This window comes from Hibiscus syriacus, unplaced genomic scaffold, assembly GCF_006381635.1.
Source record: "Hibiscus syriacus cultivar Baekdansim isolate YM2019G1 unplaced genomic scaffold, ASM638163v2 tig00002982_pilon, whole genome shotgun sequence".
Lineage (NCBI taxonomy): Eukaryota > Viridiplantae > Streptophyta > Magnoliopsida > Malvales > Malvaceae > Hibiscus > Hibiscus syriacus.
In genome coordinates this window covers 126461-152300 of record NW_024061959.1, presented here as the reverse complement: position 1 = coordinate 152300, position 25840 = coordinate 126461, and the positions used below count along the sequence as shown (strand labels likewise).

The window sequence follows — 25840 nt, the reverse complement described above, 5'->3', positions numbered from 1 at the left end:
TCTTTTTATATAAATGTTTTTCAATTTTTATTTTTTTTATTTTATTCAAAATTATAAATATAATAATTATATAGAAAGAGTTTGATTTGATTAAATTTTAATAAATTTAAGTAGCTAATTTTTTATATTTTAATATTTAATATATTGATTGTTTTATAATTTTATGAGATAGAAATGATATTATTATAAAAATATAATTATTTAAAATAATTTTTTATTTTTTATTTATTAAAAAATGAATTTTATACATTGAAAATAATATCTTTATCCACTCGGAATCAAAATATTATTTTATATTACATTATATTTTATATAAACAAATATGATACTTATGAAAATTATTTAAAAATATAAGTTTTATATACTAATTATATATTAAATATTTTTTCTTAAAATTTAAATAACATAACAATTAAAATATTTTTATGAATATTTATGTTATTATATTTTAACTTGTTGAAAAAAAAACATATATCATGAGAATAATTTATTAAAATATGCATCCAAGTATTCTTATATTCTTTCAACCAAATATTATAATCTTATATTTCTGCTAAATAGATCAAACAAAGTAGTAAAATATTCCTACAGTAATGTTATATTCCAGTAATCTTATTTCTAAAGGTAGTTTTTCATTTCGTGAACCAAACTCTCCCGAAAAAGAGAAGCTTTAAAGCAAATGATATGTCTGACCTTCGAATTTGCAAGAACATTAAATTAGGCGATGTTAAATTAGGTGGGTCAAAAAGAAATGGAATATTTAACATAGGATTGTAGAGATTTTGTTTATGGCAATAGCAAGCTGATTCTAAGATAAGATTGAAAGCATAAAGGCTCGGTTGCATCTTTGGTCTACAAAATCTCTTTCCTATGTTGGCCGATTAGAGCTAATCAGAGCTGTTTAATTTAGCATCAGTAGTTATTGGTGTAGACAATTGTTTCTGCCCAATTCTGTTCTCAAGCGGATTGAACAATTATGCTCCCAGTTTTTCTGGAAAGGAGCCGATAGATCTCCTTCTGGAGCCCGTGTAGGATGGAAAAATATATGCTTGTTAAAATCTGAGGGGGCTTGGAATTAAAGACTTACAGACCTGGAACAAAGCTTGTATGCTCCTACTTATCAAGAAAATTCTTGCAGGTGAAGGCTCGCTATGGGTCGCCTGGATTAACTGCTATGTTCTTAAAGGTAACAATTTCTGGAATGCAGAAATTAATTCTTCGACCAGTTGGAGCTTAAGGAAATTATTTAAATTGAGGCACGAGGCTTTTTCTATTATGTTTGCTGCTACTATCTTAGTGAGGAATATATGGGATGAAATTCGGGTAAAAAGACCCCTTGTAATATGGCAGAAAATTATCTAGTTTCCTCTCTATATACCAAAACACAGCCTAATTTCTTGGATGGCTTTACTTGATCGACTCCCTACTAAAGATAGACTTCTTCGTATGGGGATTATCAATGATTGCCAATGTATGTTTTGTGATGAACCATTAGAAACTAGGGATCACTTATTCCTCCATTGTCCTATGCCTGACTTCATGTGGAACTCTATTTTCTTTCTTTCTGGTCTTCGATTCAGAACTCATTCTTGGGATTCCTTTTTGACTTGGGCATGCTCTTACTGGAAAGGTAAATCTTTGCTTTCTTCCATAATGAAGCTTGCTCTTAATGCTCTGATTTACTTTATTTGGGAAGAAAGGAACAAGAAACTGTTTCAAGGTCGATCAAAAGCTGTGTCTGATTTTCTTCGAGCCATCAAGGACACTGTCGGATCACAACATAGGGGTATAAATTTAAATAGCATTGATAGTGTTAATACTAATCTTTGTATGCATTGGGACATTGATTGATTTTGATTCTTTTGTATGTAACCTGTTCCTGATGCTTCGAGAACACTGATTTTTGTAACAGGTTCCGTTCTTGTGTAATAAAATTTAATTATCCAAAAAAAAAGATGGAGACTTTTAACTCCAAATGCACTTTGATGGTGATGGAAGATTGAAAACTATTATTTTTTATCTACCCTTGTAAAATCATTTACTAGGATTTTTAGTTTGTTACTAGTTTTGACACAACTTATAAGATGGCATATACTTTCTGGGTAAACTACTTCATTCATCATTAAACTTTACTCTTTCACCTATTTTACTCTTTTTATTTTCAATTTTATCAATTTACTCAATGAATTTTCAAATTACTCATGTTTTGGTCACTGCAAATAATTTTACTATTATTATTCTATGACGTGACATTTTATTATTATTATTAAATATAACAATAATTTAAAATAAATAATAAAATAATATTTTATTATTAAATTTAAAGAGATTTAAAATAATCACCGCCCTTTCTCGTCACTGTCGACCATCGTTGACCTTTAGAACTTGCAATTGCTTGATGCCAAATTGTATCAAGAGACTCGCTTTGACACGTTGAGTTTGAATCTGGTGGTTATTTAACCGGAAATTTTCCCACAACCCATGAATCTCAACTGCAACATTTCAGTTTTCTCACTTTCAATCTCCTATTCATGTACTTTAGAGCATGTTATGACAAAATAGAGGTTGGATTCGGACTCAGGAGGTCGAGGTGAAGCGACCCATGAAATATGGGACTGAATGACCACTATCTACGACGATCGACGTTTTAGTTTCCTCACTTTTGATCAGAGTCAGAGCATGTTCTGACAAAATAGAGGTTGAATTTAGACTCAGGGGGTTGAGACGAAACTGTTGATGAAATATGGGACCGAACGACCATCATCTATGGCCATTGTCGATGGTGTCCAACGATGACGAACAGTGGACGACCACATCTGGTTTTAATTTTATATTTTTAATTATATTTATATTAAATAATAATGTTAAATGTCACATCATACCAAAATAATAAAATAATTCAGAATAAGAGCAATTCGAAAGTTGAGTTAGTAAATTGAAAAATTGAAAATGTAGTGAGTGAAATAAGAAAGAGAGCGAACTTCAATGATGAATGGTGTAATTTAATTTTTTTTTTTACATAAAATTTCCATGACATATTTTTTGAGTATGTGTTAATAATAATAATAACAAATAGTAAAGAAAGGGGAAAAAAGAGAGAAGATGGATCCAAAACGTGGGTGATGAACAAAGAGAATGTACTTTTTTTTTCCATTTTTCTTCATGAATCACATATCCTTGAAGTTTATTTTTTTTAGCTTCCTTTTAATTTTAAGTATATTTTGTAGAAAAAGTCAATTATTTGAGTAGTTTCCATGATTTTTTTGGGGTTTAAGTTCAAGAGGGAAGGAAAGTTTATTGTTATGGTATTTATATATACTGGATTAAATAAGAAATTTACATTATGATAGCGTTTTACTTCTGGATCTCTTTATTAATTTTTTTATGTATCAAAATATGAGAAGTTAACTGTAGATATATGATGTGTTGTTATATGTATATTTATCAAACCTCCAAGAGAAGTGGTGGAAGAAAGATCTTTAAAAGGAAAAGAAAAGATCTAATTCAAGCCTCTAAAAAGATTTCAATTTAATATTTAGTGAATCCTGCTAAGATGAGTGTCTAATTATGTTTTATGTTAATTATGTGCTAAGGAGACTATGATATTTAGTCTCCTATTATTATGTGAATTGAATATTGTCATGCTGAGTATTTAATCCCTTGTTGTATGAAAATATGAGAATATAATGTACAAATTTTTATTACGAGTATAATAGTCTAAATTAAAATATATACGTGTATATGTTTGTCTTTTGATATGAATATTGAAATTGCGATGAATGAATTATGATATTTGACGATACAGAGGTAAAGGGACAAAGAGTAGGGGGTGAGAAGGTGAATAAAGAAATAGATTATAGGATAGAGAATAGTCTCATGAATCGAAATTATTAAAGTTTGACTTGAATTTAGAGTGACCCAATTTAATTGGGAAGGTAATAAACATAGTTTGATTAAAAGTATATAACTTTATTAAAGTACATTTTTACTTTATTTAGTTTCATTTGCAATCAAATATCTATCCCTATAAATAGATACTAAGCGTAAGGATTATATATCAATTTTTTCTTTCTCCAAAGTTCTCTTTTATTTTCTTCCTTCATATTAGTGAAATTCTTCTCATCTACCTGTGGTTTTTCCCTTTTGAGTTTTCCACGTAAATCTTGATGTTCTTTATTTTTTTCAATCGTGTTTATTTGTTTGTCGATATCGATATGATATTACAATAAATTTGTATCAGAGCTTCGGGTTCAAGATTATGACAACAATGAAATATGATATTTTGCTATTGGATCGAAACACCAAGAGCTCGCTATGGCAGATGAAGATTCGTGATGTTCTTGCACAAAGTATTTGATGAAAAATCGATAACACAATGGATGAATGAGGAAGAGCATAAAGATTGTAAAGCTCTTTCTCAAATTCGTTTACACTTAAAAAATCAAATTTTGCAAGATGTGTTGGAGGAGTAGACGACTACTTCGTTATCGGCGAAGTTAGTGCAATTATGCATGCATAAATCATTGACCAGCAAGTTGCAATTAAAGAAGCATCTTTACTCGCTCAAGTTGGATGAATGTTTGTCTCTTAAAGAGCACCTGATCGCATTCAAAGAAACGGTCTCCGATCTAGAGACTTTAGAAGTAAAGTATGATAAAAAAAAAGTCTTATGATTGACCCTCATATGTTCATTGTTTCATTCCTACTCATATTTTATAGACACAACCTTATATAATAGCAAAACACTTACTTTTGTAGAAGTGTACAATGGCATGCACTCATTTGACAAGATAAAGCGTCTGGTTTTGAGCCTTAGAAAGAGGGTCTCATGGAGCTTGATCAACTAGCTTAGACTGTAGAAGAAAAGGAAAACATTCTTCTTATAATAAAGGAAGGGGAAAATCAAAATCTTTCAACTGAGATAAAACTTGTAATTTTTGCACAGCATAGTGTTACTAGTGCATAATAGGATAAAAAAATATAAGGATCGTAAAGCTCTTTCTCAAATTCCTTTACACTTATCAAATTAAATTTTACAAGATGTGTTGAAGGAGTAGATGACTGCTTCGTTGTGGGTGAAGTTAGAGAAACTATGCATGCAGAAATAGTTGACCATCAAGTTGCATTTAAAACAAGATCTTTACTAGCTCAAGTTGGCGGAAGGTTCATTTCTTGAAGAGCACATGACCAGATTCAAAGAAATAGTCTCCGATCTAGAGGCTTTAGAAGTGAATTATGATAAAAAAAAAACACTTAGGAATAATCCACCTATGTTCATTGTCTCTTTCCTACTCATTTTTCAGAGACACAATCTTATACAGTCACGAAAAACTTACTCTTGATGAAGTGTACAATGGCATGCACTTGTTTGACAAGATGAAACATATGGTTCCAAGCCCTATGTAGAAGGTCATGTGATGCAAGGATTGACTAGCTCAGACCGTGGAATAAAAGATAAGCGTTCTTCTGATAATAAAGGAAGGGGCAGATCAAAATCTTCCAACCAAGATAAACTTGTCACTTTTACAAAAAAAAATGTCATATAAAAGCAAAATGTTACAAGTTGTAGTATAAGATAAAAAGAGAGACTAGTGAATGGTCCATAAAGAAATCTAGCATTGCAGACTTTGCAAAAGATGTTAAGTGCGAACTCTTAATGGCTTATGATGACAATACGAATGAGAGTAAGGAGTGGATCTTGACTTCAGGTGCACCTATCACATGTGTCCCAACCGCAAATGGTTTGAGACGTATGAAGTTGTGTCAGTAGGTATTGTACTAATTGGTAATAATGCATCTTGTAAGATTACAAGAATTGGCAGTGTCAAAGTCAAGATGCATGATGGCATTGTCAGAACTTTTAGTGATGTTCGTAACGTTCTAGATTTGAAGCGTAATATGATCTCGCTAAGTACTCTTGACTAAAAAGGGTATAAGTACTCTTTGAAGGTGGAGTTTTTGAAGGTTAATAAGGGTTCATTTGTTTTGATGAAGACAGAGAAAAAGAATGGAAAGTTGTACGATCTCTAGGGGTCTACAGTTAATGGTGATACTGCTTTTGCATCATCCGTAATATTAGATAAAAATGTAACCAAGCTCTAGCATATGCGTCTAGGGCATATGAGCAAACTTAGCATGAATTTGTTTTAGAAAAATATATCTCCTTGATGGTCAAGGAATTTGTAAGTTTGAGTTTTGTAAACACTACATGTTTGGTAAACAGAGGATAGTCCGCTTTACCAAAGGGATTGACAATACAAAAGGTACTCTAGACTACGCTCATGTTATTATATGGGGACCGTCTAGAGTATCCTCTCATTGAGGTGCAAAGTACATGCTGGCAATCATTGGTGACTATTCCAGAAAGGTTTGGTCATTCTTCCTGAAGTAGAAAAGTGATGTGATGACCACATTCAAAAATTATAAGACAATGATTGAGTAACAGATTGGAAAGCAGGTTAAATACCTTTGCACTAATAATAGTTTAAAGTTTTGTTCTGATGAATTTAATTAGTTGTGCAAGAAAGAAGAGATTGTTAAATACCTGATGATATGTCATACACCACAATAAATAACGTTGTTGATTGGATGAATAGAACGATAATGGAGAGGGTTCATTTCATGCTCTCTAATGTTAGTCTACTAAAGTCATTTTGGGATGAAGTGGCTTCGCTAGCATGTTTTCTAATTAACATGTATCCATCCATGACCATTGACAAAAACAACTCCGCAAGAGGTATGGTCTGGTAAGCATGCATATTATTCTAATTTGAAAATATTATATTTTTTTTGTGTATGCTCATGTAAACAATGGTAAATTGGAGCCTAAATCCATAAAGTGCATCTTTATAGGATATAAATCGAGACTAAAAGGCTAGAAGTTGTGTTGTCCCAAAACTAGAAAGGTAGTGTTAGCATAGATGTGATATTTGATGAATCTGCTATGTTGCGAGCATCACCTCTTAATGAAACTACCAAAAATTTTTAAGAATCAAATACCAAAAAGAAGAAGGTGGGGTTTCACTTTAAAACCGGGTCTGTAACACCCCAATTTAAGGGCTAAAATTAAGAAATTATAAAGTGGTGGATTTAATTTGGTATTTTGAAAGAAACAGTGGGTTAAATTGCAAAATTTTAAAGTTGGCAGATCGTTTTATGAAGTGCAGGAATTTCAGTGGCTAAACTCTTGGTTTAGCCATTTTTAATTATGAGATGTTATAAACCCCTAATCTCCCGTATGTATCTGGAAATTTTTCCAATTTTCCTCTCCCGTCAACCCTTTTTCAACTCCGATTTACTCGTCGTCCGACCTCCAATCGACGAGCTGAAACCACCATCGTATTCGTTGTCAACTGAGGAACAAAACCCTTCAAACCTTTTATCGTGAATCGTCTCCGTTCGTCGTTAATTTCAGTCTGAAGTATCATCGGTAATAACTCAATTTCAATTGGTTTTTCATCAATTCACGACGATCGGGTCATCCGTTTATGACACCTCCCGCACCATCGTGTTCCTTGCATCGTTTCGAGTCCGCCGGTGTCATCCTTGGTCTCCGTTGACGACGGCGCGTGAGGAGGTGAAGCGGTCAAAGTTTTCGATTCGTTTAAATCGAGCTCTCCGCCGTTCAAAAATTTGAACCGAGCTTTGTAAGTATCTCGAAATCGCTTAAAATAATTTTTAGGAATTTTTTCGGGAATTTTCCGATATCAGGGCACTGTTCACGCGCCCCACGCGCCGCCACTGCGCGTGGGGAAGACAAAAGTGACCGGTTTGACTGGTTTTGGTGCATAGTTGACTGGTTTAACCGTTCATAACCCGACCTGAACCGTTTACCCGACCCGACTCGTTGACCCGACCCGTTGACCGACGTTGACCACTGTTGACCAAAACTTTGACTAGCTTTGACCGGGCATTAAATGACCTTTGACTTTGACCGAGTATACCTATCCTGACATTTTTCGACGTTCCAAATCCGATTCCGCAGTCCGTTTTTTGAAATTCGAACCCGAAGGCCTCGAAATTGCAGGTCAAACCCGTTGACTTTGATTTTGACCAAAAATTTCAAATTTCTGAAAAGTCATATTTTATGCCTTCGATATCCTAAATCTGAATCCGAAGTCCGTTTCATCAAATTCAAACCGGATAAGCTATTTTTCACTGATTTATCACCCGATTAGATCCGTTTATCGCAATTAAGCTCAGTGTCTGATATAATTTATGCTGATATGTATCTGAGGAATTATTGGAAGTTGAATTAAAGATCAAAGGCGTTCGAATGGAAATTTTATGGTCGATCAGTATTGCACGGAAATCGAGGTAATACTTTACTACCTCTTTATGCTTTATGGAACATGTTGATATTGGTAAATGCATGAATAAGATAATGTTGGTCACTTTTGTGGAGTTGAATAATTTATTCACTCGATATGAATGTGGTAGAAATTTTGTAACTGAATACGGATCGAATGACTAATATAAGAGATTGAAAGATTGTTAGAATTAAATTACAAGTTTGTGATTAGTGATAAAGAAATCATACATGGATTTGTAAATTATATCTTATATCATCAAAGGTTAAATGTTAAAGGTACTTGGATGGCAAATTATGAGAATACTTCGGTAGGGTAAAAATATGAAATTACCCTTATATTGGAAAATGATAAGAATTGTCCTTGGAAGTGGATTAATAAATCTGAAAAGACATATTGATCTGATAAATATATTGATGTGCATAAGAAATGTTAGTTGTACTTGGAAATTATGGATAACCGGTTTTTAACCCCAAGAGGGCTTATGCAAGATACTAGAAGTCTGTTAAGGGAATTATTTCAATATCAGAGAGTGTTCAAGAAAGCAATTAATCATAGGATCTCTAAATTATATTATTTTCGTTAAGAGATAATATCGAAATTATCTGGTTAAGAAATTACGGAAATGCCCTTAAGAGGTAGAATAGTCTGAATTAACCCTGAATGAGAAAATACTTAGAGGATTCGTACTTAACTCGATTAAGTACGGATTTGATTGTTACAATCCTGACTTAGTGCAGGAAAATTCCTGATGTTCCGTTTGTAAAATCTGAAAAGGCACTTGACCCGGAAATATCCGAGTTATGAGTAAATACCTGAAGAACAATTTGTCGGGGGTGTTCTGTTATCAGAATTGTTCGAAAGGACTAAAATAAATGATAAGATTGAATTTAATAGTAAGATCAGACGGAAGGAAATGATTAAAGTACAATGAATCTGTACAATGACCAAAATACCCTGTAATGGAAATGACCCAAGAATATCACCAAGCTCAGGAATGATTGGATATCCTCGAGCTCTGAAATAAATGGAATAAAACTAAACACCAAAATTACCAAAATAACCTTATGTCCTAAACTAAGTAAATACCTTGGATTAATTAAGGAATCCAAATAAGCATAGGTATTGGACTACCTTTAAAAGTTATGGAACATAACTTAAGTGAGCCGATCAACCTTAATAATAATATGTCATTACTTGAACGACATAGATATTACTTGAATGCATGTTCATATACTCAAGTTTAGCTCAATGATAATTTTGGAAGTATTCAGCTCAGCTCAGCTCTAGATCGCATTCAGTACTAATAATTGGATATTTGTTCGACAAATCAACCACAAAGACCAAATTGAATGGAACGGAAATACATGTATTTGAAATTCAGGAACGTTTGAATTACTCTGGAAAATCTCGAAGTAACTGGAATGGACATAACTGCTAAATGAACTAGGTAACTTCAATGATTGAGGATTTAGTAAGTGATTTGGATAAGTCTGGAAACTCTGATGAGTTTACATAGTGTATAATTACAATGGGTTATGAACAAATTAATCAAGTACGTCAGCATTACATGATATTGTTGAAGCGTGGAAATTAAATTAAGAGCATTGGAATATTTTTTAGTCTCCTTAAGATCTGTTCAGTGATGACTCATAAGATGATCTATGGATAATAATATATGGTATTAAAGAGTAAATACCATGGAAGGTTAATGAATTGACAACTTGATAAGTATTGTTTTTGGGAGCTATTCATTTGGAGTTGTTCGATAAATTGATTAATCGACATACATTGTAAATGTCCTGAACCTTCATTTCTTCCTTACTAGCTCAAGTCATATTCTGAATAATTGATGATTTTGTCAGTTATTGAACTCTTCCAATAGTGATTTTGAATTCCGATATTCTATCAGTATACTGAAGATCTGTGTTTTTCTGTTTGATAAGATTATCCAGTACCTCTGAATAATGTCTGTAAACTCTGGTGTGCTCCCTAATTATATAAATATTTTTTTTGATTTTCGACTTGAATTCTGTTCTGATACATTACTTGAATTATGTTCTGATTTCTAATCTGGATTCTGTTCTGATATCTGATCTGAATTCTGTTTTGATTTCTGATATCTCCGTTTACCGACGGAGAAATGTTTTATCTGGGGGGTTTATTGTTGGAGGAAGATTATCTGCAGGCTTCTCGGCTGTGTGCTCAAGGCCTTACTGGTTGTGCGGGGTGTATGGTTCTGGGGAACCTACACAAACAGATTGTGAAAAGATGGGGGTGTATATGTATATGTTTTAAAATAAAAATCTGTATCTTTTTACTGGTTTTATGGGAACACACTAGATAACATATTCTGATCTCCTGAATTCAGTCATTCAAAATATTTCCATCTGAACTGAAAGTTCATTGTCTGTTACCACCTGAAATATCAGTAGGATCTCTGCTTAGCATAAAAATCTGTAAATGTTCAGAAACAATAAGGAAATATATATTTATCTGTATCTGCACGTTCATCAGCATCATCTGGTAGTTCTGTATTACTGAGCTTTCTAAAGGTCACTCTATTACTCACCTTTTCAGGTTAAAAGAATTGTACCAGTGCATCTATCGACTTCAGTAAGGCAGTTCTTCCGGCGTTGTTGCAGAGTATGGTACATGTGATTAGGGGGCATGTAATTGTATTTTGATTTATATACGAGTCTGAAAATCTGTTTTATTTTTAAATAGTGATAATTGATTTTATAAGTTACACATTTCAATAAAAGTTTTAAAATTTCCACTATTTTTACAATGGGTCGCTCCGGTGGCCCTAATGTGACTTTCCAGATTAGATCGGATCCTCCGCATCGGTCTGGGTGGTTATATTTAGTGGTATCAGAGCTATGGGTTGAGTCAAAAATTTTCAAGATAGATCGGCTGGTCGAATGTCAAAATATGTCTGATCAGTGCATGCCCCTAGACTGCAATCGTACCTCTCTGAGCCGGAACTCCAGGGCTGAGTCCCTATCTATAGCGAGTAATCCAAAATTTCTATCCGTTAAAGCTATACTTGTACAAAAAGAAATGCCAATAACATCTATCTAAACGCTGTGAAGTACCTCACTAGCTATGTGAGAGTTATTTTTCTGAGAAATTCTGACTCGACTCCGGAAATGAAATTGGGATACGCTACTGCTTTATGAGCCTATTCTCATGACCAAGACTTAATTGATTACTCAAGGACATTTTTGTTCGGATTCTTTTATTGAAAAGAGGAAAAGTTCTTATAAGAATGTATACTCAACTCGTTAAGGATTAGTGGAATACATGTACTTCTGTAAAAGCTACTTGAAGATATGGAAGAACTGATGGAAGTTTTATTTCTGCAATTATGTGACACGAATGAATTTTAAGGACGAAATTCTTTTAAGGAGGGGAGAATTGTAACACCCCAATTTAAGGGCTAAAATTAAGAAATTATAAAGTGGTGGATTTAATTTGGTATTTTGAAAGAAACAGTGGGTTAAATTGCAAAATTTTAAAGTTGGCAGACCATTTTATAAAGTGCAGGAAGTTCAGTGGCTAAACTCTTGGTTTAGCCATTTTTAGTTATGAGATGTTATAAACCCCCAATCTCCCGTATATTTTTGGAAATTTTTCCAGTTTTCCTCTCCCGTCAACCCCTTTTTCAACTCCGATTTACTCGTCGTCCGACTTCCGATCGACGAGCCGAATCTACCATCGTGTTCGTTGTCAACCAAGGAACAAAACCCCTCAAACCTTTCATCGTGAATCGTCTCCGTTCGTCGTTAATTTCAGTCTGAAGTATCGTCGGTAATAACTCGATTTCAATTGGTTTTTCATCGATTCACGACGATCGGGTCATCCGTTTACGAAACCTCCCGCACCATCGTGTTCCTTGCATCGTTTCGAGTCCACCGGTGTCATCCTTGGTCTCTGTTGACGGCGGCGCGTGAGGAGGTGAAGCGGTCATAGTTTTCGATTCGTTGAAATCGAGCTCTCCGTCGTTCAAAAATTTGAACCGAGCTTTGTATGTATCTCAAAATCGCTTAAAATAATTTTTAAGAATTTTTCCGGGAATTTTCCAATATCAGGGCACTGTTCACGTGCCCCCACGTGCCGCCACTTCACGTGGGGAAGACAAAAATGACCGATTTGACCAGTTTTGGTGCATAGTTGACCGGTTTAACCGGTTATAACCCGACCCGACCCGTTGACCCGACCCTACCCGTTGACCCGTTGACCGTTGACCGACGTTGACCGCTGTTGACCAAAACTTTGACTAGCTTTGACCGGGCATTAAATGACCTTTGACTTTGACCGAGTATACCTATCCTGACATTTTTCAACGTTCCAAATCTGATTCCGCAGTCCGTTTTTCGAAATTCGAACCCGAAGGCCTCGAAATTTCCAGTCAAACCTGTTGACTTTGATTTTGACCAAAAATTTCAAATTTTCGAAAAGTCATATTTTATGCTTTCGACGTCCTGAATTTGAATCCGAAGTTTGTTTCGCCAAATTCGAACCCGGTAAGCTTTGTTTCACTGATTTATCAACCGATTCGATCCGTTTATCACAATTAAGCTCCGTTTCTGATATAATTTATGTTGATATGTATCTGAGGAATTATTGGAAGTTGAATTGAAGATCAAAGGCATTCGAATGGAAATTTTATGGTCGATCAGTATTGCACGTAAATCGAGGTAATACTTTACTACCTCTTTATGCTTTATGGAACATATTATATTGGTAAATGCATGAATAAGATAATGTTGGTCACTTTTGTGGAGTTGAATAATTTATTCACTCGATATGAATGTAGTAGAAATTCTGTAACTGAATACGGATCGAATGACTAATATAAAGATTGAAAGATTGTTAGAATTAAATTACAAGTTTGTGATTAGTGATAAAGAAATCAGACATGGATTTGTAAATTATATTTTATATCATCAAAGGTTAAATGTTAAAGGTAGTTGGATGGGAAATTATAAGAATACTTCGATAGGGTAAAAATATGAAATTACCCTTATATTGGAAAATGATAAGAATTGTCCCTAGAAGTGGATTAATAAATCTGAAAAGACATATTGATCTGATAAATATATTGATGTGCATAAGAAATGTTAGTTGTACTTGGAAATTATGGATAATCGGTTTTTAACCCCAAGAGGGCTTATGCAAGATACTAGAAGTCTATTAAGGGAATTATTTCAAGATCAGAGAGTGTTCAAGAAAGCAATTAATCATAGGATCTCTAAATTATATTATTTTCGTTAAGAGATAATATCGAAACTATCTGGTTAAGAAATTACAAAAATACCCTTAAGAGGTAGAATAGTCTGAGTTAACCCTGAATGAGAAAATACTTAGAGGATTCATACTTAACTCGATTAAGTACGGATTTGATTGTTAAAATCCTGACTTAGTTCATCAAAATTCCCGATGTTCCGTTTGTAAAATCTGAAAAGGCACTTGACCCGGAAATATCCGAGTTATGAGTAAATATCTGAAGAACAATTTGTCGGGGGTGTTCTGTTGTCAGAATTGTTCGAAAAGACTGAAATAAATGATAAGATTGAATTTAATAGTAAGATCAGACGGAAGGAAATGATTAAAGTACACTGAATCTGTACAATGACCAAAATACCCTGTAATGGAAAAGACCCAAGAATATCACCAAGCTCAGGAATGATTGGATATCCTCGAGCTCTGAAATAAATGGAATAAAACTGAACACCAAAATTACCAAAATAACCTTATGGCCTAAACTAAGTAAATACCTTGGATTAATTAAGGAATCCAAATAAGCATAGGTATTGGCCTACCTTTAAAAATTATGGAAGATAACTTAAGTTAGCCGATCAACCTTAATAATAATATGTCAGTACCTGAACGACATAGATATTACTTGAATGCATGTTCGTCTACTCAAGTTTAGCTCAATGATAATTTTGGAAGTATTCAGCTCAGCTCAGCTCTAGATCGCATTTAGTACTAAGAATTGGACATTTGTTCGACAAATCAACCACGAAGACCAAATTGAATGGAACGTAAATACATGTATTTGAAATTCAGGAACGTTTGAATTACTCTGGAAAATTCCGAAGTAATTGGAATGGACATGACTGCTAAATGAACTAGGTAACTTCAATGATTGAGGATTTGGTAAGTGATTTGGATAAGTCTGGAAACTCTAATGAGTTTACATAGTGTATAATTACAATGGGTTATGAACAAATTAATCAAGTACGTCTGCATTACATGATATTGTGGAAGCGTGGAAATGAAATTAAGAGCATTGGAATATTTTTTTAGTCTCCTTAAGATCTGTTCAGTGATGACTTAAAAGATGATCTATGGATAATAATATTTGGTATTAAAGAGTAAATACCATGGAAGGTTAATGAATTGACAAGTTGATAAGTATTGTTTTTGGGAGCTATTCATTTGGAGTTGTTCGATAAATTGATTAATCGACATAGATTGTAAATGTCCTGACCTTCATTTCTTCCTTACCAGCTCAAGTCATATTCTAAATAATTGATGATTTTGTCAATTATTGAACTCTTCCAATAGTGATTCTGAATTCTGAAATTCTATCAGTATACTGAAGATCTGTGTTTTTCTGTTTGATAAGATTATCCAATACCTCTGAATAATGTCTGTAAACTCTGGTGTGTTCCCTAATTATATAAATATTTTATCTGATTTCCGACTTGAATTCTGTTATGATTTCTGATCTGGATTCTATTCTGATATCTTATCTGAATTCTACTTTGATTTCTGATATCTCCGTTTACCGACGGAGAAATGTTTTATCTGGGGGTTTTATTGTTGGAGGAAGATTATCTGCAGGCTTCTCGGCTGTGTGCTCAGGGCCTTACTGGTTGTGCGGGGTGTATGGTTCCGGGGAACCTACACAAACAGATTGTGAAAGGATGGGGGTGTATATATATATGTTTTAAAATAAAAATCTATATCTTTTTACTGGTTTTATGGGAACACACTAGATAACATATTCTGATCTTCTGAATTCAGTCATCCGAAATATTTCCATCTGAACTGAAAGTTCATTGTCTGTTACCACCTGAAATATCAGTAGGATCTCTGCTCAGCATAAAAATCTGTAAATTTTCAGAAACAATAAGGAAATATATATTTATCTGTATATGCACGTTCATCAGCATCATCTGGTAGTTCTGTATTACTGAGCTTTCCAAAGCTCACTCTATTACTCACCTTTTTAGGTTAAAAGAATTTTACAAGTGCATCTATCGACTTCAATAAGGGAGTTCTTCCGGCGTTGTTGCAGAGTATGGTACATGTGATTAGGGGGCATGTAATTGTATTTTGATTTATATACGAGTCTGGAAATCTGTTTTATTTTTAAATAGTGATAATTGATTTTATAAGTTACACATTTCAATAAAAGTTTTAAATTTTCCGCTATTTTTACAATAGGTCGCTCCGATGGCCCTAATGTGACTTCCTAGATCAGATCGGATCCTCCGCATCGGTCTGGGGGGTTACAGGGTCCGCATCTAACACATCTACAGATAACATAACTCATCTATAACAATCTGATCCACCGTCGTCTATTGCACATAGTAGACCTAGAAGGGAAATCAAACATCCATAGAGGTACGCAAAGGTCTATCTAGTCGTGTACGCTCTGAGTGTTACAGAAGACATTGATGAGAACCAAGCGCCATCATCCTATTCAGAGGTAGTTAGTTGTGAAGACTTAAACAAGTGTATGATCATAATGCATGAGGAAATAGAGTTACTTCAAGAGAACAAAACTTGGAATTTAGTGAAACTTCCTAACAGAAGGTGAGCCATCCAGTATAAATGGGTGTACAAAAAGAATGAAGGAATTATGAAACTTGAAGAACCCATATACAAGGCAAGTCTAGTTGCGAATGAGTTCAACCAAATCCCTGGTATTGATTTTAATGATTTTTTTCTCTAGTGGTAAAACATAGATTAGAGTTTTGCTTGGAATAATAGCTATGCGAGACCTTGAGCTTGAGCAGTTGGGCGTGAAAATGACGTTCTTGCATGACGAACTTGAAAAAGATATTTTTATGCATCAGCTTGAGGGTTTCATGGTCTTAGGAAAGGAGGACCATGAATATTCACTGAAGAAATCTCTTTGTGGACTTATGTAGTTGTTTAGACTATAATATAAGAAGTTTGACTCTTTTATGGGTTCTCTTGAGTTTAAGTGAAGTAACATTGATTGTTATGTTTACTTCAAAATGAGTTGTGATGGTTTGCCTATATATTTGATTCTTTATTTTGATGATATGTTGATAGTTGTGAAACATAAAAAATATATTAGACAGGTGAAAACACAACTTAATAAGGAGTTTGAGATGAAAGATTTGGGTCTTGCAAAGAAGATACTTGGAATGGAGATTAGAAGAGACAGAAAAGCAAGCAAATTGTACCTAAGTCAAAAGGGGTACACTGAAAAGGTTATTCGCTAGTTTAATATGCAGAGCTCAAAGTCTGTAAGCACTCCACTAACAGCTCACTTCAGATTTTCATTGGATTGTTTGTCAAAATCATATGAAGAGGTAGAGTAAATGCCATGTGTTCTATATTCTAGTATTGTGAGATCTCTAATGTATGCTATGATTTGTACACATCCAAACCTAATGTACTCAGTCAAATTAGTGAGTAGATACATAGAGAACCTTGATAAAGAACATTAGAAAGTTATCCAATGGAGTTTCAGGTATCTTCGCGATACTAGTGATGTTTGCTTGGAATTTGGATAAACTAGATATGGAGTCATAGGGTATGTTGGTTCTGATTTTTTGAGAGATCTTGATAAGAGATCACTTGTGGGTACGTCTTCACAGTTGAAGGATGTACCATTAGTTGGAAAACTACCTTGCGGAGTACAATCGCATTTTCAACTACTGAAGCAGAGTATATGACAATCATTGAAGCTTGTAAGAAAGTGATATGGTTGAAGAAACTTTTTGGTGAACTTAATGAAGACCTTCATATTAGTACAATGTTTTGTGATCATTGAAGCTTGTAAGGAAGTGATATGGTTGAAGAAACTTTTTGGTGAACTTGATGAAGACCTTCATATTAGTACGGTGTTCTATGGCAGCCATACTGCAATATTCTTAACGAAATATCAAATGTTTCATGAGCGGGCGAAACATGTTGACTTTCACTATCACTTTGTGCGTGATCTAATTGCTCGAGGTGACATTATTGTGAGCAAAGTCATCATTCGGCACTCGAGACAATCCTACGAACATGAGGACCAAAGCGCTCCCTACAACTAAATTTGATCATTGATTGGACTTGGTCGATGTCTATTACTGAAGATTACCCCTTAGAGGTATGTTGTGAAAGAGGTGGAGAACTTGTTCGTTGAAGTGAAGAATTGTTTTCTTTTTTGAGTTTGGGTGACTCATTGAATTTGGGTGTTTTGTCTCAAATCCTTCGCACTTTCAGAATTTGTGTTAAGGTGGAGATTTATTAAAGTTTGACTCGAATTCAAAGTGACACAATTTAATTGGGAAAGTAATAATCCTATTTTGATTAAAGTAGAGAACTTTATTAAAGTAGTTACATAATTTAATTAAGAAAGTATTTATCTTTATAAATATATAGTAAGGGTAAGAGTTAGATATCAAGTTTTTCTTTCCCTAAAATCCTCTTGTATTTTATTCCTTCTTATTAGTGAAATTCTTCTCCTCTACCCGTGATTTTTTATACACACATGCATACTTGAGCTTCACTAATTCCATATTTAGCGCGTGATTATTTTCATTTGTAGATAGTTAATTTGAGATTCATAAATTTTCGAAAGTTGCATCTCTTGACGGAAGTTGATAGAATCTTAAGAGTAACATTTTGATAATTAGCGTTATTTTATGATATGTACAATATTTATATAAATGTGGTTCTTAAATTATTTTTTAAAAGTTCATTATGAGTAATATGTTGATAGTAAATTGCATGACATTAGAATTTTGTAAAGTATAATAAATTTATAACCCTTCTTGTAATTTTTTTGGACAATAGGAAATGGTATAGCATGAAATATTTTTGTAATTAGGAGATTACATAAATTGAGGAATACATGTGTTTTTTAGTGTTAAAAATTATCCATGTGAGTTGTATGTTCATCTAGATATGTTTTTAGCAGTTGCACAAATCAAGTGATCTCAGTAGTAAATAAATTATTGTTATTCCTTAAGATCTTGGGTTCAAGCACCATGAATGCTAGGGGTATGAGTGTCCAATATCAAATTGTTGAGAGTTATCTTTGAAAAATACTAATGGAGAAATAATTCAAACTTTATTGGTTCAAAATAATAACGGAGAGTAAAAAAATTAGCATAAAATCATTTGAAAAAAATCTTCCCCTCAATAAAAGTATTTCATGAAAAGTTTTGGTACAAAAAATCAACACTTAAAAGAGTATTGAATTTCAATAAGATAATAGAGAAAACACATTAGTAGCACACGAAATTCAATAAATCCAAGTTAATCATAATTTATGCAATATCAAAAAATGAGACATTATAACATGTTATGCATTTGAAAATGAATATCAATTGTTTGAGAGATATTATTTGTAAGTAAAAGCACAAGCATAAACATTCAAATTAATGTCAAAAAAGAAAATAAATCATTAAGGAATAAAAGTTTAACTTGAACAAAAAAACATTGATGAACTAAAATTTAATAAAAACATTTAACTTTAAAACATGTCCATCATAACATATCTTCAACATACATGAGATAGCAAACAACATATAAACAATTATGTTAAAAAACTCATGCATGTATTAAAAATCAATAGACAACCAATATACAAAATCAATAAACATTAAGTTTCGAGGTTACCTATCATTCTTTTTTGTGATTTGAGCATTCAAATGTCTTTACATTTCACTTCATTGCTCCAATAAACCTACAAGAGACATTTATTTGAATTTTGGTACCCAAATTTTTTTGAGTACTAGAGAGTTAGTACCAATGTCTCTAGTTCCTTTAGGAACTTATACTTGTTGATTTTTAAAATGTTTTCTACTTTAGATAGGACAAGTATGTAGAGTATGACCATGATAATGATAATGTGAGTATTTTTCCATTAATGAGCTAGATGAATTGTTTAAAATGATTTCTTTTTCTTTGATTAAGCTTTCAAGCTTAATTTTCAAATCAAAATTTTCTTTTCCAAAATCTTCAATTTTAGTTTTTGAATACAATCTTTTCTCAAAATTTCATTATTTTTCAAAATCCATTTTTGCATTCAACAGAAAATCATTTTCATTTTTAGATTTAGAAATCAATTTCGTGTATTTGGAGCTCATGGTCTCAAACTCCAAAAACAATTCGTCATAGGCGTCTTGTAACCCATTAAAAGAATAAAAATTTAAATCACTAGAGCTAAAAGATACATTTGAATCTTCTTAGGCTTAGTGCGAAAATAAGTTCCAAAACTATACTCAAAGTTAACTTTAGGTGCCTAAAGAAATTTTCGTTAAAAATAGGTCCTAACATTTCCAACGTTACACTTTTAGGTGCCTAGACCGTTAACATTGTTAAATTCAGCCATTACTGAGGATTAACCCTTGGAGGGGTGTTATGAAAGATATGGAGAACTTGCTTGTTGAAGTGAATAATTGTTTTTGTTGAGTTTGGGTGCCTCATTGAGTTTGGGTGCCTCGTTGAGTTTGGGTGTTTTGTCTCGAATCTTTTGCATTTTCAGAATTCGTGTCAAGGTAGAGATTTGTTAAATTTTGACTCAAATTCGAAGTGACACAATATAATTGGGAAACTAATAAACCTAGTTTGATTAAAAGTAGAGAACTTTATTAAAATAAAATTTTACTTTATTTAGTTTTCTTTATAATCAAGTATATATCCCTATAAATAGATACTAAGAGTAATAGTCAGATATCAGGTTTTTATTTCTCTAAAATCCTCTTGTATTTTCTCCCTTCATATTAGTGAAATTCTTTTCCTGTCTGTGATTTTTCTTTTAGAGTTTTCCGCATAAATCTTGATACCTTTGTTTTCTTTTTTGATTGTGTTTATCAATAATCTTATTACAACATAAATGGTTCAATTACTTTCCTTGTTAAAAACACATGTTTATTGCGATAGTTTTATTAGATACATATAATAGAACTCTCATAATTTATTTGCATTGTGATATTGATAGCAATTATATAGCACTTATAAATGTTGTATAGCAATGGTAAATGAAGCTTTAATATACGGTTATGTCATTATTTAAGTAATTTGTTTTTAATTTCTTATGATTATATATAGAGAGAGAGCTTCGCTAAATTTCATATTTAGCGTGTGATTGTTTTTAATTCGTACATAGTTAATTTGAGATTCATAAATTTTTTAAAGTTGCATCTCTTGACAAAAGTTGATAGTATCTTAAGAGTAACATTTTGATAATTAGTGTTATTTTACGATATGTACAAGATTTATGTAAATGTGATCCTTCAATTATTTTGTAAAAGATCATTTTGAGTAATATGTTGATAGTATATTGTATGACATTAAAATTTTGTAAAGTATAATAAATTTATAACCCGAAATATTTTGTAATCAAGAGATCACATAAATTGAGCAATACATGTGTTTTTTGGTGTTAAAAACTATCCGTACAACCTAGAAGTTATATGAATCAATCGATCTTGATGGTAAAAGAATTATTGTTATTCCTTAAGATTCCAAATTCAAACACCATGAATACCATAATTATGAGTTACATGAATCAAACGATCTTGATGGTAAAAAATTATTGTTATTCCTTAAGATCCCAAATTCGAACACCATGAATACCAGAATTACGAGTGCCAATATCAAATTGTTAAAAGTTATTTTTGAACAGATATTACATTGTACTTATCACAAATTAATAAAAAAAAAATATGTTTTAAGAGTTTTTTTTATTATGTTCATTGCATTACAACATTCTTTCATGTATGAACTTGCACTTGCTCTTCCTGGCATAGGCAGGGCCATGATTGTTGGCCGCAACAGCCACCCCACCAGCCGGCAGGTCACTCTCCTCTTAAGTGGTGGTATTGCCACCGCCGCAGTTGCCTATTCCCTTGGAGAGATGCTCAGAAATATTGTTGGTCTTTTATACCAATAATTACCCAAGTGAATGACAGGGAACACACCTTGCAAAGTATGAATTTGTATAGCACACGCCACATTTGAATGTGGAATTTAAAAAAAAAACGTACCCTAAATCTAGAACGTAGATAATGATGAGCAGCTAACTTAGAAAATCTGCTTATTGTGAATAAGGGCAAGTCATACAACACAATTTCCTTCACTTAGAGATAATTGCAGAGCATGCTCCGCTTCCTTCAGGAACAAACGAGTCGGTTCCTTCTGCCCTTTTCGATACACTATGCTACACCACCTGTTCCTACTCATCACCTTGTGCCGGACTAAGTCATCGACCTCCTTGCTACAAAAAAAAGCAAGTAAGATGGATCCTTATTTTTCGATGTATAATTTTCACAAATGAAACAGCAAAAACTGGAAGTTCAAGGTGGGATATAATAGGGAGGAGGAAGGAAATTCTGTAAAGAATCATAATGAATCGAATAGCCAGAACCAATTAAACTATAGACGTCAATGACAGCGTCTTTTCGTTGAAAGGGGGAAGTCTAAACTTCTCGAATACCTTGTTTGTTGTTCAGGGCTTCCAATAATGCATGCATTCTCAAGTAGTTCGGAATCACAATCCTCTATTCCAGAACTCTCTTCAAGGTCCATCATCCTTGCCAAAGAGAATGAGTAAGTCGTAAGACATTTTGTTTGATAATCACATGAATGATGTGGGAGCATTTAAGTTTCAGATTGTGAGATGATCCTATAATAACTTACTTTTTCTGAAGAAGGTCAACAAGCAATTGCAGAGCTCCAGAATCCCCACAGGCTTCCCACACAGCAGTTCTTATTTCTGTATCGGATGGCTGTCTTTCTCCTTCAGGCCCAACAAGCTAGAAGGAGCAGTAATTTTAGTTAGGACAAACAATTTAAATCATTTTTCATTTTTCAAGATGAGAGTTTGAGACTCAACTTGTCCTTAAGGAATGCTACCATGTACCTTAGAGTACTATGACAGTAACTACAATTATTATTATTATTATTTCAGGTCAATAACATGATGTAGCAGAAGAGAAACCACACCTCTTCTAGCATTGAGGAAACCTTAGAAACCTCATCTTTTTGCATGTATAGTCCTCAAGGCAGTCATAAAATGTAACCCCCTAGACCCGGCCTATGCGTTTCGACTAAGTCTAGTGGATCACATTATGATTATTAAAGACATTTTTCGAAACCGTTATTCCATCAATATAAAATCACATTATAAATAACATGAAATTATAAACAAATTATACTATCAAAATCCAACTCGTAAATATAGTACCAATAAATAATAATTTAATTTAAAACATGTCTTCAAATTCAATATCACAATAAACCGAGCAGTATTAGCAAAAGAGTTATCATTATAAAATCCGATATTTTAAAATAAGGTCCATGTCACCAAAATAAAGTCAACTTGCCAGATAAAAACATTACAATTTGATTTACTTCAAGAGATATGTTGATCCTCCAAGTGCTCGAACCAAGGTATCTAACCAACAGTATCTGAAAGGGGAAAACATTTTCAAAAGGTGAGCTAGGCTCAGTGTGTCCCAACATTTCCATAAAATCACAATAGGTACAAATCATAGTCCAGTAATCTCACAAATTCATAAAAGAATTTAACTTTTTGAAAATCATAGTTTAAACCCTTTTCTGGTACACCATCAGTAGTTCCCAAAAGTATTTTCCATATAGCTTACTTTATGCACATAGCAAAAAGAAAGTCGACTTAAGGATAGGCTATGAAGCTTGTATCCTTAAGCCCAAGTCAATAAGTCCATATAGCTTACCCTAAGCACACAGCAAAGGAAAGCCGACCTAATGAAATATCTTGGGGCCCTCAAGAGTCACATTAGGCCCAGTTAGCTTGATCAGAGCTATTCCATCATATTTCAATTCCAAAATTCAATTGCACCGTGACATAAATTCCATAAATCCAAAAACATGGTAATCATATACCATTTCAAAACAAAAATTAGATAGCAGCCATATTCCATAAATTGTCACATTAAATTGGTGAATCCATAAAACAATAGCCAATGAATTCGGTGTACCACATATTAAAACCAATAAAACAGTTCAATAATAAGTAGGGAACACACCTCGACAATAGGTTCAAATAGCAAATTTACTGATTGCTGGTTTCACCACGCTCTGCTACAATTTTTGAACGGGTGAATACTGGCACACGTGGTTTAACTGATCTAGAAGAGCTGGGTCGAGCTGTCGAACGATCCGGAGAGTCTCTTGTACCTTCAAACAATAATAATCTATCAGTCCCAAATCCTATTTAATTGTTCAAAGCTAGTCTTCTTAAGTATATAAGCATTTTTCGAGTTTGACTATCAATTTGGGGTATTTCGAGTCTGAATTTGGCCAAACGGATTTCGGAAACGGAATCAGGACGTCGAAAAATATAAAGTATGACTTTTCGGAAATTCAAATTCATGGTCAAAGTCAAAGTCAACCACTTTGACCGTCGATTTGGAGGCCTTCGGGTTCGAATTTGACGAAACGGACAGTGGAAATGGATTCGGCACGTCGAAAACTATCAGGATAGGTATACTCGGAAAATATTAACGGTCGTTTAATGCTCGGTCAAAGCCATTTTAAGTTTTGGTCAAAGAAAGTCAACGGTCAACGGTCGGGTCGGGTCAAAGGTCGGGTCGGGTCGGGTCAGACCGGTCAAACTGGTTCAGACCGGTCAAATCGGTTTGAACCGATCAAACCGGTCAGAACCGGTTGAAAACCAGTTAAACTGGTTTCCAGCAGCCACTCGCCCTGCGACGGCGCGTGTGGCGCGTGAGACGTCCTCCGGGGCCCTAAAAATCCCGGAAAAATTTCTAAAAATTATTTTGAGCGATTTCGAGATACTTACAACGATCGGTTCAAATTTTTGAACGGCGGAGAGCTCGATTTCAAATCGGCCGAATCTTTGACTGCACCACCTCCTCACGCGCCGCCGTCTACGGCGGACAAGGTTGACACCGGTGAACTCGGAACGGCACAAGGAACACGATGGTACGGGAGGTGTCGTAAACGGAGCAACGATCAGCGGTGAATTTATGATTTCTTCGGCGATAGAGCTAACAAAAATGACGATGCTTTGACTTGAAATTCCCGACGTTTGGCAGCATTTCGCTATAATTGATTTACTGGGTTTTGTTCATAGGTCGAAGATGAACACGACGGTGGTTTTAATTTTACGATTGGACGTCGAACGGCGTCGGAATCGGGCTTGGAAGTAAGGGTACGAGAGAAGGAAAATTGAGCAAATTCTCAATTGTGTTTTCTGATTTACAATCAGAAACCACGCTTAAATTATAAGCCTGCCGACACTCCTTGGAGGAATTCAGGGCTTGGTCCCTGAATTTCCTTCAACTTATAAAATAGCCTATAACTTTTCATAAATTTTAGTTCAGTCATTAAATTTCACCAATTTTCACAATTAACGTCCAATTTCAATTAAATATTATTTTGTAAATATTCGGGTTGTTACAATTCTCCCCCTCTACAAGAAATTTCGTCCTCGAAATTTACCTTATGAGAATAGTTGAGGAAACTGAGCCTCCATTGACTCCAATGTCTCCCAAGTAGCTTCTGAGGGGCCTCGATTACTCCACTGAACTTTGACCATTGGAATTCGCCTATTCCGAAGAACTCTTTCATCTCTTTCTAAAATCTGAATGGGCTCCTCCTCATATGACAAATCCGGTCTCAGCTCTACTTCTTCAACCTGAATAATGTGACCTGGATCTGGACGGTATCGCCTTAACATAGACACATGAAAAACATCATGAATACGACTGAGGTGGGAAGGCAACTCAAGCTGATAAGCAACAGGTCCAACTTTCTTCAGAATACGATACGGCCCAATAAATCGTGGACTCAATTTACCCTTACGCCCGAATCTCAATACTTTCTTCCACGGTGAAACTTTTAAGAAGACCTGATCACCAACCTCAAATTATATATCTTTCCTTCTCTGATTTGCATAAGACTTCTGCCTATCAAATGCCTCTTTCAAACGGTCACGTATCAATCTGACTGTGTCCTCCGTCTCTCGCACTAACTCAGGTCCCAACGTTTTCCTATCACACAACTCAGTCCAACAGATCGGAGTGCGACATTTACGCCCATAGAGTGCTTCATAGGGTGCCATACGAATGCTGGTCTGATAACTGTTATTGTAAGCAAATTCAGCCAAAGGCAAAAATTTCTCCCAGCTACCATGAAAATCGATTACGCAACCCCGCAACATATCCTCAAGTATCTGAATCACTCTCTCAGATTGACCATCAGTTTGTGGGTGAAAGGATGTGCTATAATCCAATCTTGTTCCCAAAGCCGTA

The 25840-nt window shown here is 34.0% G+C and overlaps 1 protein-coding gene across 1 annotated transcript; it reads right to left on the bottom strand.

The window, feature by feature from the left end:
• Window positions 1-21487: 21487 nt before the first annotated feature.
• On the bottom strand, window positions 21488-22598 carry LOC120166427. Its single transcript, XM_039175681.1, has 4 exons — window positions 22527-22598; window positions 22221-22336; window positions 22018-22113; window positions 21488-21798 (listed from the first exon to the last, which is right to left on the bottom strand). The coding sequence occupies exons 1-4, from the start codon at window positions 22569-22571 to the stop codon at window positions 21639-21641; spliced, it is 417 nt and encodes a 138-aa protein (XP_039031612.1). The 5' UTR covers window positions 22572-22598; the 3' UTR covers window positions 21488-21638.
• Window positions 22599-25840: the final 3242 nt, after the last annotated feature.